General features: G+C 60.2%; 1 protein-coding gene across 2 annotated transcripts in view; it reads left to right on the top strand.

Annotated features, from left to right (window-relative positions):
• The window catches only part of ABCA2 (ATP binding cassette subfamily A member 2), a 109,144-nt gene extending 92,307 nt beyond the window's left edge, over positions 1-16,837 (top strand). For both annotated transcript variants that reach the window (XM_067561446.1, XM_067561445.1), the window contains 14 exons: positions 201-316; positions 1,517-1,664; positions 2,034-2,157; positions 4,038-4,170; positions 5,020-5,137; positions 5,672-5,850; positions 6,295-6,436; positions 7,691-7,825; positions 8,423-8,526; positions 8,959-9,051; positions 9,729-9,831; positions 10,895-11,032; positions 11,497-11,703; positions 12,476-16,837. In XM_067561446.1, coding sequence (XP_067417547.1) covers positions 201-316; positions 1,517-1,664; positions 2,034-2,157; positions 4,038-4,170; positions 5,020-5,137; positions 5,672-5,850; positions 6,295-6,436; positions 7,691-7,825; positions 8,423-8,526; positions 8,959-9,051; positions 9,729-9,831; positions 10,895-11,032; positions 11,497-11,703; positions 12,476-12,511 — 1,776 coding nt within the window. In that variant the 3' untranslated portion in view covers positions 12,512-16,837. The remainder of the gene's footprint in view (positions 1-200; positions 317-1,516; positions 1,665-2,033; positions 2,158-4,037; positions 4,171-5,019; positions 5,138-5,671; positions 5,851-6,294; positions 6,437-7,690; positions 7,826-8,422; positions 8,527-8,958; positions 9,052-9,728; positions 9,832-10,894; positions 11,033-11,496; positions 11,704-12,475) is intronic.
• Positions 16,838-17,839: the final 1,002 nt, after the last annotated feature.

Genomic DNA, 17,839 nt, shown 5'->3' with positions numbered 1-17,839 from the left:
CGTAGCTATCTCGGCGGGGTGGGTCCCCCCCCGACCAACACAGCTATGCCGTCAAAGCCTTGTGGTGTAGACCTGGCCTCCCACACCAGTCCTACTTCCCTGGGCTCCGAACTCGCTGCCGCCTGAGAGAAGGGCAGAGATCTTCTCTTCGCTCCGTCCCAGCTCGGTTCACTCCCCTCTTTGGTGCCTCTGTTTTCCAGCTGAATTACCTGGTGCCGGCCACATGCTGCATCATCATCCTCTTCGTGTTCGACCTCCCGGCGTACACCTCCCCCACCAACTTCCCAGCCGTCCTCTCGCTCTTCCTGCTCTACGGGTAGGTCTGCACGCTGCGCTGTGCGTTGGGGGGGCAGTGAAAGGGGAACGGCGATGGGGCGCTGAGCAGGGCCCTGTGGGGGAAGGTTGATCTGTCGCTGCTCATGCTGTACCTGTGGTGTGGATAGCCGGCACTAATGTCATACACACAAATTGGGGGGGGGGGTTCCAGTGCACAGCATGGAGCCAGGAGCGCTGTGTTAGGGGCAGTCTTCTAGCAAAATGCCTAACGATGCAGGCGCTGCGCGGGTCCTGCCCTGTGGGCTTCTGACAGTTGTTTTAGCTGCTATTAAATTCTCACTCCTGGAAGCTCGACCCATCTATCAGCCTCTGGGCTGCTCTGTGATGCCACCCCACAAGGCCACTCCCTGACCCGTCCTAACAGACTGGAGCTTCTGTTCCCTGTCTATTCAAACTCGAGACCCTCCGGATCCCTGGAAGGGATGAAGGATGATCGTGTGGTTTGCATATGGGGCTGGAGTTCAGGAGATGCCAAGAACTTTGTGCGGGACCCTGAGAGAGTCACATGGGCCAAAATGTTCACAGGTGGCCTTTTGTTCTGGGTGCCAGCCTGAGGCACTGAGGCCTTGTGTACACTGGAGTTTCAGCCACTGGAGTAAACCACTGGTGTAATTTGTGGCTTGCCCTGGTGCAGCTCACCCCAGTATCCATCTGCCCCAGTGGCAGGGATCCCAGTGCAGACCAGGTCTCAGGTCCTGAGCCCTGCAGCTTCCGCTGACTTCAGCAGGAGTCCTGGGTGCTCAGCACCAGCCAAAACCAGGCCTCCGGGGCCTCACGCCGGCAGCCCACAAATGGAAGGTACTTCTGAAAATGGGGTGCTTGATCTCTCCGCATCCATTGGTAAGAGTGTCCCCTGTCTGTGACCCGGCATGCAAGGCAGGTTGGGGGCAGACGCCATCAGTGTCTGGGAAGTCACTAGAGCAAGGCAGAGTGGTGCCTTGTGTGGTGTTGTGTTTTAGTTGGAGACTGTGCCAGGGCAGCCTTCTCGGGCTCAGGATCTGGTCTGGGAGGCGCCGGCTGGGGCCTGGCTAACACTGTGTTTGTGGCCCGTGAGCCAAGGATCCAGAGTTTGGGGAGGTTCACGAGGTCTAGTACGAATGGGGTGGGCGGGCCGGCACGGGCAGGGCCAGGGCTCTATACCGTGTCTGATGCCCTCACCGTGCAGTTCTCTTTCCACCAGCTGGTCCATCACCCCCATCATGTACCCGGCCTCCTTTTGGTTCGAGGTGCCCAGCTCGGCGTACGTCTTCCTGATCGTCATCAACCTCTTCATTGGCATCACGGCCACTGTCGCCACCTTCCTGCTGCAGCTCTTCGAGCACGACAAGGTACCTGTTCCTGGGGGCCCCCCTGCCCTGCCCTGGCTAGATCAGCCGTTCTCCACCCTGCTAGAACTGCTCTGGGCCAGCGCCTGGGATCTTCCAGCCCATGATACCAGGGAGCCTGTGACATCCGGAAAGGTGGGGGTGGGGGGGAGCACGTTGCCACGGCTCACTGCACAGGGCTGTCTCATCGGCTGTCTGTGTGCCAGCCGTTTAACAAGGTGGGAATGGCCGGTTTGACCACTAGTGAGAGAGGCCAGGCAGGAGATCCCTGCTCCACGCACGGCAACCTTTGTTCTCTGGGGCACTTCTAAGGAGATCGCCCAAGGCAGTTCAGTGTGTGTGCGTCACCTCCTCCCTTTCCCACCTCGGCAGGACTTGAAGCTCGTGAACAGCTACCTGAAGAGCTGCTTCCTCATCTTCCCCAACTACAACCTGGGCCACGGGCTGATGGAGATGGCCTACAACGAGTACATCAACGAGTACTACGCCAAGATCGGTAAGGCCCTCACTCAGCCCTCTGCCCGCTCGGCGTGGCACAGCAAGGGGCAGCACACCACAGACGTTACCCACGGCCCGCGTGGCTGCTGCCAGGTTTGCATTGCAGAGAGAGGAAGTGAAAGCTGACGCAGCCAACTGGGGGGAAATGGGGCAGGTGTCATCTTTTTGTTCTGTGATTGTGCAGCACCTAGCTCCATCCGTGGGGCTCCTAGCCCATAGCACCGTGTAATCAGAAGGGCTGTATCAGTACAGACACCGTGGGGCCCCTAGCACCGTGTAATCAGAAGGGCTGTATCAGTACAGACACCGTGGGGCTCCTAGCCCATAGCACCGTGTAATCAGAAGAGCTGTGTCAGTACAGACACAGTCTCGCTCGCTGTCAGCAACGCACAGCCCAGAAGAAACGAGCCTAAATTTCCCAACTTAACTTTTGCGCAGGTTCCACTGAGTGCATCATCTATTATTAGTGCCTACTGGACTGTTCTGTGGTTAGCGTTGGAGGAAGTTCTAGCCATTCTTGCAGACATTTTTCCTCCTGTCCTTTATTACTATTGTAGTGTCTAGGAGCCATGTACAAAGACCAGGACCTCCATTGTGCTAGGTGCTGTACAAACATAGAACAAAAAATGGTCCCTGCCCCAAGGAATTCACAATCTAACTGTGATCTCTTTAACTTGGCCCTGGAAACCTCTTTCCATTTTCCAAACTGCTTTCATTCCGGAGCTGCTGGCATCTTAGAATCGGCTCCAGAAAACGCTGAGAAACCTTTTAAAAATACAAGGTCTCATCGTTTGCATTTTCCATGTAGTTGATATTGAAAAGTTGCGAGAGGACTTCGGTGAATGATGTCCCGACGGAAAGGCATTGTTCTTTCTAGGTCTAGCGCCGGTGAGAACAAATTGCCCAGATGCTGTGTGGGATCAATTCCAGAAGTGAAGCAAAATTGAAACTGAAATAGAACCATTCGATCCATGCCACTGTCACCTTCAATATACAGAGAATATTTTTTCCATTTCACAGTCCCACTATATTAAGAACTCCTTCTCCCTTTTGGTTATTTTTCACCTAGTGGACGGACAACTGTCTGTTCCTAACAGAGATTCTAAAGCCCTGAGTTTGTATTGGGCAGTGTTGTAAAGTGTTGCCTTTCATTTCAAGAAAAACCAGCACTTAGTTCTGGACGTTGTACTAAGATCTGTCCCGTTTAATTGTCATGTATCGGGGGCCTGTTTTGCTTCGCATCCTTCACACACAGAGCAAGAGCTTAAGATCTAAGGCCCCAACCCTCCAGCCATTTGCCCATATGCATAACTTCACTTCCCGGGAGTTGGCCCATTAACGTCACTGGCAGCACTCGGTGTGTAAAGGTAAGCACACGTGTATGCCTTGGCAGGATCGGGGCCTCAGAGATGGCAATCTACGTGTCATTTGAGATCATTTACAGGGCATTTGTAATGGCCGTCTATCGGGAAATTTCAGCTGTATAGTCATTGGTGATTTTGTCTCTGAATATTTTCTTCCCTGTGCATTATTAGGAGGGCTCTTCTGTTTTTCCCTATTGCCAGGGTTACTTTGTTTAAGAAGACTTGTCTCTGCGTTAATCTCTTGTATTAGTATCTTGGGGGGAAAAATACAGGTGCTCTCAATCCTCATGCTTCAGGGCATGTGTTGATCAGCAGCTGGGTTCAGGAAGGAATCCCCTATCCCTCCCCCAAGGTGCCTTTGCCAGGGGTTTGTGCCTTCCTCTCAAGCACTAGCACAGTCAGGGCCAGGATACCATACTAGATGGGTGCTCAGCCCAGGCACAGTGCAGCGAGTCTGGTGTTTTTATCTGGGTCTGAACTTATCCCTTGTTAATTCTTTGCTTGCTCCCCTCAGGGCAGTTTGATAAAATTAAATCACCCTTCGAGTGGGACATTGTGACCCGGGGCCTGGTCGCCATGACAATTGAAGGCTTCGTCGGCTTCTTCATCACCATCATGTGCCAATACAACTTCTTCCGCAAACCTCAGTGAGTGGTGGGGTCGGGGTGGGCCAGTGCAAGGCTCTGCACACGTTGTGTCCTTCGCGTTCTCCCTGGGTATCAGACATGAGGACAGGTAGATCAGGGGACAGCTTCGCACATAGTCACAGAACGAGGAAACGCCCCTGGAGAGCCAGGGGGGCTCTGAATTCATCCCCATCGGTGGTGGGGGACAGATTCTGGGCCTGCCTGGGGTTCAGATAAGCACCCCACAGTTCAGAAGCAGATTATATTATCCCAGTCGCTGGGGCTGCAAAGCGGGGCTGAGAAGAGCCTTTCCTATGGCCTCTCCGCCCCGAGAGAGCACAAATGGGAGGCAACTATCCCACCATTCCTCAGCACCGATCATATTGATTAGTGACCCTCGGCCCATCCAGGCGGGGCTTTAGGAGCAGTCCATGGCTCAGCCTGGATCCAGAGGGACAGATTTGCTCCATATGGGGTCACTCCTCCACAGATCAAATTGCCAGAGGGGCCATGACATGGACAGTGCAGGGGGCATAATATTCACCCCCAGTCCTCTGAATCCGGACAGGCCCTTGTGAGGTGGGAGGTACCAGGCCTGTTTTACAGTGGGGAAACTGAGACACAGCGGAGGTTGGGGATTGGATACAGTCACCTAGCAAGCCAGAACAGAGCCGGGATTAGAAATCCGGAGGTCCTGGGTCCTGGCCTGGTGCTCCATTCGCTGGACCATGCTGCCCCGTGGAGACCCCCCGCCCCTCCAGTCTCCTCTCCTGGGAGGAGGAAGGGAATGCAGACCTTGTGGCCCATCTGGCCATGCAGCACAGCTCCCCTGACCCGTCCTGCACCTCCTCCCACCTCCCCCTCCTGCAGGCGGCTGCCCGTCTCCAACAAGCCCATCGAGGACGACATAGACGTGGCCAACGAGCGGCACCGGGTCCTGCGCGGCGACGCCGACAACGACATGCTCAAGATTGAGAACCTCACCAAGGTAGGGGCGGTTCCGTCCTCCCTGGTGGCCTCTTTCAACCCATGATGGGACAGGGCCTCTCCGCCTTCTCACTGGAACGCAGACCTGATACCAGGCCCCTTCGTGGGTCACTGGCACCGGGCATGGACCCTAGGTCCTCTGGAGCAGAAGCCAGGCACCTATGTTTGGCTGTGTTAACTCAGCGGCTGTAGCAGGCTCATCAACCTGTGTGTGTGATCCAGCCGCTGGAGAGTGTGGGGTATGCAAGCAGGAGATCCCCCAGCAGGGACAGGGCGCTGTGCCCCAGAACCAGAGGCGAATGGTGCCTGCATGCAGGTGACCCGTTGTGGGGGTTGGGGTGGGTGGTAAGAAGGGGCAGGTCTCCAGCACGTCCAGAGTACGGCTGTTGGCTTGGGGGAGCAGCGCTCTTGCCCTGGGCACTGATGGTGTGTCGCACGCCCAGTGCCTTTGGCTTGCCTGGCACCCTCCGCGGTCTGGGATGCGAGCCCGCTGCAGGCCCGGCAGTGAGCTGCGCCTTCCTTCCTGTCGGCTCAGGTGTACAAATCCCGCAAGATTGGGCGCATCCTCGCCGTGGACCGTCTGTGCGTGGGCGTGCGGCCCGGCGAGTGCTTCGGGCTGCTGGGTGTCAACGGAGCGGGGAAGACCACCACCTTCAAGATGCTGACGGGGGACGAGAGCGCCACGGGAGGGGAGGCCTTCATCAACGGGCACAGGTACCTGCAGACATAGCACGGGCGAGGTGGGACTTCCGCTGTCCACTAGGCAGTGCGCACGCTCCTGGGCCGGAGCCGAGCTCACGGCCTGCGGGTGGGCCCCTCGCAGCCAGACACACTGGAGCAAATCCACCCCCCCTGCGACTTTCAGGGATCTAGGCCCATGGTGGTGCTGTGGGGGGGACGCAGGTCCCTGAGGCCGGGATTTGGTTTTTCCAAAGCAAGGAGGCAGCCCAGTAACAAAGCTCTAGACAGCGAGCGCAGACGTAGCGTGCTCTGCTCACACATCAACCGCCCCAGCCAGCCACGTTTGACGGGGGGGGAGGGAAACTGAGGCAGGGAGCAGGGACGGAACTTGCCCAAAGTCACCCAGGAAGCCTGTGGTGGAACGGGGACTTGAACCTAGGTGCCCTAACCACTGCACCATCCTTCCTTTCCCTGTAGCATCCTGAAGGAGCTCCTCCAGGTGCAGCAGAGCCTGGGCTACTGCCCGCAGTTCGATGCGCTGTTCGAAGAGCTCACGGCACAGGAACACCTGGAGCTCTACACCCGGCTGCGTGGCATCCCCTGGAAGGACGAGGAGAAGGTAAGGCCTTGGGGAGCCCCTACTGCTTTGCAGAATACAACCATTGGGGCTGGGCTTCTGCCCCCGGGAGAAGGAGTCTGGAGCCCGCTGGAAGTCCGAGATCATCACACTGGGCCAACTTCCTAGTCCCTCCCAGAGCGCAGCTCTGACGGGGAGCAGGAAATCCTGGGCACTAGCAGGTCAGAGCTTTCCTCCTCCCCTTGTTCTGTGATCACGCCCTGGCTGTAGTGACACCCCAGGGCTGCCACTTGACCAACAGGATCTCTCCTTGCCATGGGCCGGGTCCTGTGTCCTCCCCTTGCCCCCATGACTGCTCCCAGCCCAAGAAGGTCAATGCTGGGCGGGGGCCAGAGGCCCAGCTGCAACAGCCCCATCCACGCACAGAGCTGAGAGTCTCTGCCTTGATGTTGCTGGGGCCTCTGGTGCCAACTGGGGCTGGAAATACCATTTCCTGTCCCACTGGGGGAGCTGCAGCTCCTGGCTCTGCACCCCTGGTGCTTCCTAAAGGCTCTCTGTGCCAGCGCCTGCTCCTTGCCCATGGCATGGCGCCCAAGCACCACGGGCTTACATCAACAGGAGTGTTTGACAGGCCACAGGTCGCCTCCCCACCCATTTATCCCCCTCGTGCCATTGAGCTGCTGTGGGGAGACGAAAGCCTCCATCAGCCCCTGCCCGCCCGCACTGGGATGCAAACCTCTCCAGAGCGAGCAGCACGGCTTCCCACGTCCGACCTGGCACCACACCTAGGGGCAGACACGTTCACGCCTCACGTGTGCGCACCCCGGATGTGCGGGTCGATGGAAGCACAAGCCGGCGGACGAGCGCACAGCCTGGGCAGCGCTGACTTGGCTGCTCGTGGCTGGAGGGCCAGCCAGGGAAGCGCCTGCACCTGCGTTTTGCCCGAGGGGTGGGGAACTCCACAGCGCGCAGGTCTGACTTGCTCTGCAGAGCGGCTGGTGGGGTTGGAAGGAGAGAAGGGTGGGAAACTGGAGGATGGTCCCCATCAGCTGATTATAACAGTGTTGAGATTGGGGGCTTAGCCTGCCTGGCATGTCCCCTTGATAGGACTTGGCTGCGCACGGCAGGAAGCTCCGTGTCTGCGCATCTTCTCTCCTGTAGCCAGGATCACCTTGGTCCCTGTTTGCGCCATGGCCAGGGCCCATGGCAGCTGCAGCAGGGGCAGGCTGTCGCGTGCCTGGGTCTGCCACCAGGGCCCGGTAACCACCGCCCCCATTGCGCTTTGCCCCCCTCCAGGTGGTGAAGTGGGCACTGAAGAAGCTGGAGCTCACCAAATACGCCGACAAGCCCGCCAGCACCTACAGTGGGGGCAACAAGAGGAAGCTGTCCACAGCCATCGCCTTGATTGGCTTCCCAGCCTTCATCTTCCTGGTGAGCAGCGTGTCGCCCCATGCCAGGCCCGGGCTGGGGGAAGGGGCGCGGCTCAGCGCTGTGCCCGCTGCCCGGGTGCCTGGGCCAGCCCAGGCATGAGCTCTGCTCTCCCATTCATGTCCCCCCCGATGCCTGTCTCTGCTCAAGAGGCAGACGCAATGTTGGGATGGGAGGTGCCTGGGGCTAAGCTAATGCCAAAGGGCAGCTGGCTGCCATAGGTAAAACAGGCCTGCATCCATGCTCTCCCTGCAACCCACCTGCCCCTGGTCTAGGCCAGTGCTGCGGTGTGAGCTCGGACGGGGGTGCTCTGACTGTGAGGCGGGTCTGCACCACGTGCCCCAAACCTGGTGTGAGGCTGGGATGGGGGGCAGAGAGGGGCCATGGGGCCGCCACTGAGATGGGAGCAGGAGAAGGAGACCATGGCTAGGACGCTGTGATCCTACTCCCTGATTGGTGGTACCAGAATACACCAGCCCCATCATCATAATGACTGAAGAGCCAGGGGAGGCGGCAGGGCAAGGGGGGGTGAGGAGGGGGAGGCCGGGCCCAGTGCAGGATGCCTAGGTGGGTGACCTCAGCCTCTCTCCCTTCTGGAAGGACGAGCCAACGACAGGCATGGACCCCAAGGCCCGGCGCTTCCTGTGGAACCTCATCCTGGACATCATCAAAACGGGCCGCTCCGTGGTGCTGACGTCCCACAGGTCAGTGAGGCCCCAGGCAGCTGTCCTGAGACGTAACAGTCCCCTCCTGCCCCCCACTACGTGGCAGCTAGCATGGGAGAGCTCTCCACAGGGAGCGGGGCAGCACGGCCTAGCTGGATGTGTGGGGCAGGGGAAGCGGAGGAGCACCAGTGCCCAAGGAGAAGACATGGGCCCCTGCCCGCACATCCTTGGGGCCCAGCCACCGTGGCAAGGAAGCCATCAGGGCCCCAGAAGCGCCCAGGTGCCATTCACATCTCTGAGGTGTCCCCCTCTGCACCCGATAGCACCCCAGGGCCCAGCACGGTCTGACTCTGGTGCAGGCTGCACACGCGGCTCAGCCCCTGGGACATGTGACCCCCAGAGAGCAGGAGCCCGTGCCCAGCACGGCCAGGTCGGGCTGCCCCCGCTCATCTCCGGCCTTGTCTCCCGTAGCATGGAGGAGTGCGAGGCGCTCTGCACCAGGCTGGCCATCATGGTGAATGGACGGCTCAAGTGTCTCGGGAGCATCCAGCACCTGAAAAACAGGTGAGAGATTCCTGCCCGGGAGAGGGATGGGTCTGGGGGGAGAGCACCCGCTGGGCACCCGTGTCCCTGGGGCAGAGCCGGAGAGGAGGCTGGGAAATGCTGCCGTGGTATCCGGGTGGGGTAGTCGCGGTGCAGCGTCCCCGCAGCCAGCATTACCAGTATCACTGTGGCCTTGTCTGTACCATGGCTCCCTGGCTGGCGCGCCTTGTGCCGGTCCCTGAGGGGACTCAGTGAGGAAGGCTCTCCTTCTTCCGAGGGCCGGGCACGTGAGCGAAGGCAGGGGGCTGTGGGCTGGCGGCAGTGGGCTCAGCAACGCAACCAGAGGCTGGAGTTGGGCCCTCCTGGCCCCAGCAGCCAGGAGTGTGCTGCACCTCCCTCGGGTGCCGCGGCCCAGGGGTGGCGATCTGCCGACTTGCTGCCATGAGCAGCGCCCTGGTTCTCGCGCCCATGCCCGTGTCAATGTGGGGGCAGTGTGGTTGGCTCGCAGCAGAGGGAGGCCGGGCATGTTGCCAGCCTGGCTACAGCTTGCCGAGCCAGGAGTGGGGGGGAGAGAGCCTCCTTGGGGCAAACGCTGCTCCCTGGGGCCGCTTTGCGCCCTACTGTGCGGAGCGGGGGCCCGGGCTGTGCCAGGCCTCTCGGGGGACGTGGATTTATTGGGCTTCTTCGGCCCTGCCCAGGTTTGGCGATGGCTACATGATCACGGTGCGGACCAAGTCCAGCCTCAGCGTCAAGGAGGTGGTGCGGTTCTTCAACAGGAACTTCCCCGAGGCCATCCTCAAGGTGAGCGCCACCCCCTGCGGCTCCGTCCCCACAGGAGGATCGGGGTGCAGGACACGCCTGTCCGGAGCCCCCAGCGGTCCCCTGGCTGCCTGTGTGGATTCCTCTCTCCTTCCCTCTGAGGGGGAACGGAGGGGCTGAGTGTTACCTGGGCCCCCCGGGCCTGGCAGACGGCAGTCCCTTGCACCCGTCTTAGCCAGCAGGTGCGGACACCGTCTCTGGACTTGCAGCGTGTGCAATGAGGCTGGTCGGGGAGACGTTATGTAGGTACTCGGTGCTCTGCACCAGGGGCCAGGGAAGTGGGTATTATCATGACGACCCTTCCCCGCCCTACCCCCTTCCGTGGCAGGATCCCACAGCACTTTAATGAATTCAGCCCCCGGGGGGTCGCCCGGCACCGTTATCCTGGTTGTGCAGCTGGGAAGCTGAGGGCCGGGACAGCAGAAGTGGGGTCACAGTTCGCTGGCGGCAGACGCAGGAATAGCCAGGAGCCTTGGCTCACAGTCCTGCCGTCTGGTGCTTTATGGAGGGGTCTGGTACTAGCCAGCGTCAGAGATGGGATGCATCACGCCAGCCACCCCCTGCTGTCCTGGATCCAAACCGTCCCAGCGCCAAGAGGGGCAGAGCAGAGTTACGGCTTTCCGCTACCCTGGGTAGCTGGCAGTCTAACCTCTGCCCTCTCCACGGACGCCTGCCCGGAGATCAGAACCGTGGCCAGCAGGTCACCACGAAACGCTCGGCCAAGTCCAAGAGATACAGGCGGACTGGCCTGCGAGGCCCTCTCCCTGCAAGGGCCGGGAGCTGCCCCTTGGTGCCTGTCTGTCCAGCTCTGGGGTCAATACAGCAGGAGGGGGGGCATCAGGGGCTTCCAAGCATTTGGGTACGTTTTCCTCTCCGCCTTTCCAACACGGGGGGTTTCTTGCCATGGGCAAGAGCCCTGGAGCAGGGCTGGGCCTCAGAAGGGGGACCCCTGCTCTCGCATCACAGAGGGACTGGAGGGAGTCGGGGTGGGCAGAGAAGATGTGCAGTACCTGGTCCTGCCCCTGACGCCTGTCCCGTCCCCCAGGAGCGACACCACACCAAGGTGCAGTACCAGCTCAAGTCTGAACAGATCTCGCTGGCTCAGGTCTTCAGCAAGATGGAGCAGGTGGTGGACGTGCTGGGCATCGAGGATTACTCCGTCAGCCAGACCACGCTTGATAACGTGAGTCCCTGGGCTAGGGCCGGGCACCCACGGGGGTTCTTGGGAAGGGCTGTTAGCACAGCAGAGTTGCAGCCGGCTCTGGGGCTGCCATGTAAGTGCAGGAACGTGCTAGCTGCAGGTGGATTGAGGGAGATCAGAGCCCCCCTTTGATTGTCCAGCATCGGCCTCTCTTGGGCATTTCACTCTGATGGGCCCTTCCGTGGCCTGGGACCACGGCTGTACCGTGGTGCGGTGCATGTGGCTGCTGCCCGACCCCAGCGAGTGCTAGAGTCCCAGTGCTGGGGCCGATCTCCAGTGGAGCTGGGGTCACAGGGCACAGCCCAGCCCCACAGGGTGCGCACGTAGGCTGGAGGGTGGGACAGAAAACCACACGCCTTTGCTGGAAGCCGAGCCGGCCTCGGCGTGCAGCGTGGGATCGGCCGAGCCCTCTCCGGAGAGCTGCACTTTCACTTTTGCTTTTCCAGGTGTTCGTGAACTTTGCCAAGAAGCAAAGCGACAACCTGGAGCAGCAGGAGACCAGCCCCAACTGCTCGATCCAGTCACCCCTGGAGCACATCCTGAGCCTGCTGCGGCCCCGCGCCGCCCCCACCGAGCTGCGGGCCCTGGTGGTGGACGAGCCGGAGGACCTGGAGACAGATGACGAGGGCTTGATCAGCTTCGAGGAGGAGAGGGTGAGGGGATGGGGGGGCCCGTGACCTCTGCAGCTCCCCCGTCCCCAGACATCCACCCTAGCTTTGCCCAGGGCAGAGGGGCCGGTCAGGGCCCTGTCCTCTCCTATGTGTGCCCGTGCAGGGCAGGGCTAACACAGCATGACGGGGAGGCCCTGGGCACGACCCTCCACTGGGAATAAGGAGGAAGAAGCAAAGACCCCGAAGTGGATTTTGCTGGCCAGTCCCAGAACAAAGTCTGGGCCCAACTCTGCTGCCCGTTGGACCAGATTGAACCTGCCAAGAGTCTGCTGCAGCCGAGGGGCTACCCCGACGGGCTCGGGTCAGAACCCAACGCAGGAATCTGCCCGGGCAGCCTCTGCTGTCTAAGCCCCACCCCTTGGCAAGACCCCATCCCTGGGAGGGGTGGTGCCCCTGGTACCCTGCCCTGAGCTCCCAGTCGATGCCCGTTCTCCAGCCACTGAGCCCTCCTGCCTCCTACTTTGGTTTCACACACGCTCCTCGGGGCCTGCGCAGCCCATTGAGGCAACGGGGGATGGTCCCAGAAGCTTTCCAGGGGCCCGGCTGGGTCCCAGTGCCCTGGACTGGATCTGGCGTAGGGATGCTGGGCTCACTGGAACGTGAGCGATGCTCCCAGAGCTCCGTTCCCTGCTGGCTGGCGGGGGGGGGATCTCGCTTTTGCCTGGGGCTTGCAGACCCTGTGTGGATCAGAACCACCATGGTCCCCCAGGGACGCTTGCTGTCATGTGACCCCCTCCCGCTCTTCCCTCCGCAGGCTCAGCTCTCCTTCAACACGGACACTCTCTGCTGAGGAGCCGGGGGGGGGCGAACTCCCCAGCCTAGGAGCCGCTGACTCCCCCTGGCCCCCGCCCCTCCCCTCCCTGACCTCCATTGAGCGGCGCTCAGCCAGCATGAGCGAGACGGGCGGCCGTCTCCGCCCTCTCTCCGTCAGCGAGGCTGTTCGCCACCTGCATCCTCCAGCCCACGCCAGGGCTGCCGGAGCCAGACGCAGAGAGAACTGAGAGCTGAGCACTGGCTGGACGGACACTGGGGATTTCTCCCCGCTGGCCGTGCGCACAGCTAGGGGACCCTCGCCCAGGCCTGTGGCAGCTACTTTCTCTGCGGCAATGGGGGGCGCCCCTTGCGATGGCAGAGGGAAGGAGGGCAGGGGGCCCGGAGGGCTGCGGAAATGGGGCGAAGAAGGAAGGAGAAAATGTACAGAGCCAACTCGTGCGGCCACCGCTAACTTTGATCACTTCTGGCCGGCCGGCGAGGGAAGCCGCACCCGGCTCAGGGCGGCGGGGGCTGGCGCTTCGCTTCTGCCGCCCCGCAAAGGGCTCCAGGTGCGGATTCTGTGTGGTTACCCAGTGCTGCCGCCCAGAGGCAGGAGTGGATGGTGCAGCTGCAAAGTGGGAAGATTTATTTTTTTAATGATGTGACAGATGGCGTGGGGCAGCTGCTGTGGGTGTGATGCCAGCCCACCCAGGGGCGGGAGCCAGGCTTTGCTTCCCTTCAGGTATCTGGCTTCTGTGGGGTTTTTTTAAACAAGGGGCAGTGGCTGTAGTGAGAGGGCCAGCTACGCTGAAATGCTGGCCTGGAGCGGGACCGAGGGGGTGGGCTTTTCTTGCTGCCCCAAGCAGTGCTGTCTGAGACTGGCTGTCTCTGCCCTTTGCCCGCTGGGCTGCCTGGATGCTGAGGGACACCACAAGTGACTCCCAGCCACAGCGGAACAAACCCATTGTTCACGTTTGGCGACCCCTCTGTAATACAGTTCCTGCCTGACCCACACATGGCCCCCAGGCCTGGCAGCGAGACCGCATTCCACTGCAGTGCAGGGCGAGGGGGTGGGCAGCATTCCCCACCAGACCATCCTCCACGCTGCTCCTTCAATTGAGCAAGAGATCCTGCCCGCAGGAGCGTCCTGACGGCAGAGCCCCACTTTAAGGTTCGGGTTCAGGCCCGTCTCTGAAGCAAACGGCTGCAACCTGTGCCAAGGCGCCAGCCTGCCTTTCGTTGCTCCACCGCACCTTCCATCAGATCTGCTAACCCTTCTGAGCCCAGGGAGCGGCAGGACCCCAGGCCTGCTTTCCATGCCGCTTTCTGCATCAGCGGGGAGCCATTCTGCTCCCAGCCGCACGGTGAGGCCAGCTTGAGTTTTTCTCCCTTTGTTATGGAAAGCAAGCAGTCAAATCTCCAAGGGCCTGCCCCTCACCCCCCCACTAGGCTAACCCAGCCACTTTTCTGGCTTGGGAGGGTGGGGGGCATTCACAGTAGTGGTTTTAATCAGACCTGTCACCAGAGCAGGGACACAGAGAGCCCCTGGGGGGGATGGTGGACAGAGCAGGCTCAGGGCATTGCATGCTCTGGGCTCATCTCTCTCCACACCCCTTGTTTTAAAAAACTGTAATTTTTAAATTATAAAAAAAACCTGGAATAATTTTTGGTTGAGAAGGAGGAGATTTTTTGGGGGGGGGGAAGCCCAGTGCCTCCAGCTCTAAGGAGCCAGTTCCAGTTGAAGGGGTAATCCTGCAACCACCACAGAGCAGTGTTAGGGTTTCTGTTCTAGTGGGACGTGGCCATGGGTGGGGTGGGGTGGGGGGGATGTAATTTATTCAGCGTCTCTGCCTGCTGGAGCAGGCCGGCCCTCCCACACACGGGCCAGTGGCACCCATGGAGGTGGTGGGGCTTCCTTCCTGGTCATCTGAAGCCGCCCAGCACCAGCCTACCGGGGCCTGGTGTTTCAGGGCCAGTGCTGCCCAGCCAGAACGCGCAGCTGCCCTCAGCCTCCTGGGGTGGAGCCTGGGTCAGGAAGCTGTTCAGCTCCCACGGTGTCTTGCCACGATAGGCCCCAGGGTGACATAGATGGGCAGGGGTGTACCTAGGCTTGGGCTGGGAGGAGGCCTCCCGAGTCCTCTCCACAGAGCCGGGCCCAGCCTGGCAGCAGAGGGGAGGGTGAGCAGGCAGTGCCCACGCTGCCTAGTTAATTCTGCCACACGGAGCCAGGGCATGCGCTGCAGGGGGGTGGATCCATGGAGCAGGAATCTCCCAGCAGCTGTGCAGCGGCGCCCCAGAAGGGCTGGGCTGAGGTCTGCAGCGGGAGCACATCTCCAGCCATGCTGGCCCGGGCAGCCCTCTGTGCCCACATCCATGGGAGCCAAGGCTTGGATGTGATCTCCCCAGGGGACGATGCTCCCCCGAGGGGATGCCGGGGATCCACATGGAACAAGGGCGGTTTGGGGGACCCCTGCAAAGCCCCCTTTTCTACAAGGGCTGTGCCTGCCATCCGGCCTGGCATGGCCCTGTTTGGGGCCAAGTAAACGCTGCTGGCCGTGGGGTGGGCCCCCGGCTCGGCTGGGCTTCTGCTGCCATTCAGCCTTTCACACCCTGATGGGCGTGCCTGCAGCTTTTTCTTGTTTGTGCTGTGGTGGCAAGCTGGCCTCGCCCTGGGAGCCCGCATGGTGCGTGAGGAGCTGTCAGGTGTCCAAGCCGGCTCGTGCCCATGGGGCTCTGCTGATGCCGCAGGCTCCCTGGGCACAGGCTGGCCAGTATCCTGGCATTGCATTAACAGAGCTGCCGTCAGGATGCGCCTTCCCCTCTTTTATTTCCTCACCTGGTGGTGTTCATAATCGTCTCTTCCATGCTTGAATGCCTGTCTGGACCCGCCGTGGCAGACACAGCGGCGTGGGGCCGGAGGCTTGCTCAGAAGTGCTGTACCTTCTCTGGAACCTGTGAATCCTATTGGTTTCCCTTGCACGGCGGGGATGGAGTCAGCCCAGGCCCCTGCCCACGGGCCAGGGATAGTTATTCTAACATTAAAACCTGCAATAAAATGCAGGGTCGCTAACCGGGACTGGCAGCCTGGCCTGAAAGAACCTATGTAACTTGCGGGTGGGAGTTGAGGGGAGAAGAGAAATGGTGCTTGTTTTTCCAGCCCCTATAGCTTCCCTTGTGGATACCTGCCGTGGAGCTCTCCATGCTGGCCCTGCCTGGGGCCATCCTTGGGCCAGTCTGCTCCCTTGGGCAATGGCTTCTCCCCTTCAGCAGAGGGCGGATTGCCAGGGCTGCCAGACCCCTGGTAACAAACTCAGAGTATGCCTCTTTCCCGGGGAGAAGCCCACCCACTGGTTTGCTTTGAACAGTTCCCCCCGGCTCCCCAGTGGGGTGGAAGGAACATGCCGGTGAAGAGGGTCTGTGCAAGGGCTAGGTGCTGCTAACCCCTTCAGGGTAGGGCTCCATCAGTCTTGGCTTGGTGCTGCCCTGTAGCCCGGGTCACCGGCACCCCCAGAGCACATAGAAAGAAGGCCCCTTTTTTTCTGAGTATGCCTCCCTCCTGCTGCCGCCTTCTGAGCTGAGCTGCTCTTCCCTGTGCCAATCCCACAGCGGCCACAGGGCGCGAGCTTCTGGAGCAGCAAAGCGCCTGGTGCTGAGCCTCTGCTCCCCAGGGGAGGCGAGCAGTAGAAGCGGAGTCGTCCGTGGCTCGGAGCTAGCCCGTGGTTCTCCATGCAGCACCTCTGGCCCTTTCCCTCAGCCATGGGTTCATCCCAAAGGGCAGCGATCTGGGCAGGGCTGGCGTAGCTACACCCACGCGGGTGGTGGCACTGGGACACGGAAGGAGAGGTGAGCATCCACCCACACCCTGCCAACCCCACCTGGCTCTCTGTCCCCCTCGGGGCTAGGTCACGCACAGAGGTGAGGGCTGGCCAAGCAGAAGAGGCCTCTGGTTTTTTTAGCTCCAAGTTCAGACAGCCCCAACCCTTGTGCCAAGTGACAGTGCCCGAAAGCTCCCAAGGGGGGGGCTCCCGGGAGGTCAGCGGTGCCGCTGCCCCAAAAACCTGCCCCACACGGGGCTTTCTGAGCTGTTGCCTTCCCTTTGGGAGTTGAGCCCCGCTGTCTGGCCTGCTGCCTTAACTCCATTTGCTTTTCTGATTCGGGTCCTGTACCTCTCACCTCTGCTGCCGGTTTCTCTTTCCGGGCAGGGGTGGGCGGAGTGCTGTTCGATTGTACGGCACGGCTGGTGCGGCGGGCGCTAATTAGTGGGGACAGCCTGGAAGAGCCTGTATATTGCTAGTAAAAAAAAAACCAACAAGATGTGAAAATGACTGTTTTAAATAAAAAAATATATATATATATATAACAATCCCTGCCTGCGCATCGACTTACTGCTGCAGAAAAGGACCTGGGGGTCACAGTGGACAAGAAGCTGGATAGGAGTCAGCAGTGTGCCCTGGTTGTCAAGAAGGCTAACGGCATACTGGGCTGCATTAGTAGGAGCATTGCCAGCAGATTGCGGGAAGTGATTATTCCCCTCTATTCGGCATTGGTGAGGCCACAACTAGAGTATTGTGTCCAGTTTTGGGGCCCCTACTACAGAAAGGATGTGGACAAGTTGGAGAGAGTCTAAGAGGGGGAAACGAAAATGATTAGGGGGCTGGAGCACAACACTTATGAGGAGAGGCTGAGGGAACTAGGCTTGTTTAGTCTGCAGAAGAGAAGAATGAGGGGGGATTTAATAGCAGCCTTTAACTACCTGAAAGGGGGTTCCAGGGAGGATGGAGCTAGGCTGTTCTCGGTGGTGGCAGATGACAGAACAAGGAGCAATGGTCTCAAGTTGCAGTGGGGGAGGTCTAGGTTGGACATTAGGAAAACGTTTTTCCCTAGGAGGGTGGTGAAGCACTGGAATGGGTTACCTAGGGAGGTGGTGGAATCTCCATCTTTAGAGGCTTTTAAGCTGCGGCTTGACATAGCCCTGGCTGGGATGATTTAGTTGGGGCTGGTCCTGCTTTGAGCAGGGGCTTGGACTAGACACCTCCTGAGGTCCCGTCCAACCCTCATCCTCTATGAGTCTTTGTACAGCATCGACTTGGTTGGATCCACCCAGCCGGGCAAAGCCAAGACTTTCAAACCAGCTCTGGGACTAGAACCACTCAGGAGGTGGGTGGGGGAAGAGCCTTTGGTCACTGGGTCGTTGGTTCTGCTCTCTGAGTGCAGGGGCTGAGAGCTGCAGCCACCCACTGACCTCTTGGGGACTGTGGTACAGCAGCTATTATATGTATTACGGTACTGCCTACGTACCCTTAGTCACCATGGCCCAGGGTGCCGCTGTGCCACGCCCTGGCTGTTTTCAGGCGAGTTACCGCCG

This window comes from Emydura macquarii, unplaced genomic scaffold, assembly GCF_026122565.2.
Source record: "Emydura macquarii macquarii isolate MOO-44397 ecotype Brisbane River unplaced genomic scaffold, CSIRO-AGI_Emac_v2 contig_2417, whole genome shotgun sequence".
Lineage (NCBI taxonomy): Eukaryota > Metazoa > Chordata > Testudines > Chelidae > Emydura > Emydura macquarii.
The sequence above is the reverse complement of the archived record's forward strand: the minus strand, read 5'-3'. Positions and strand labels throughout refer to the sequence as shown.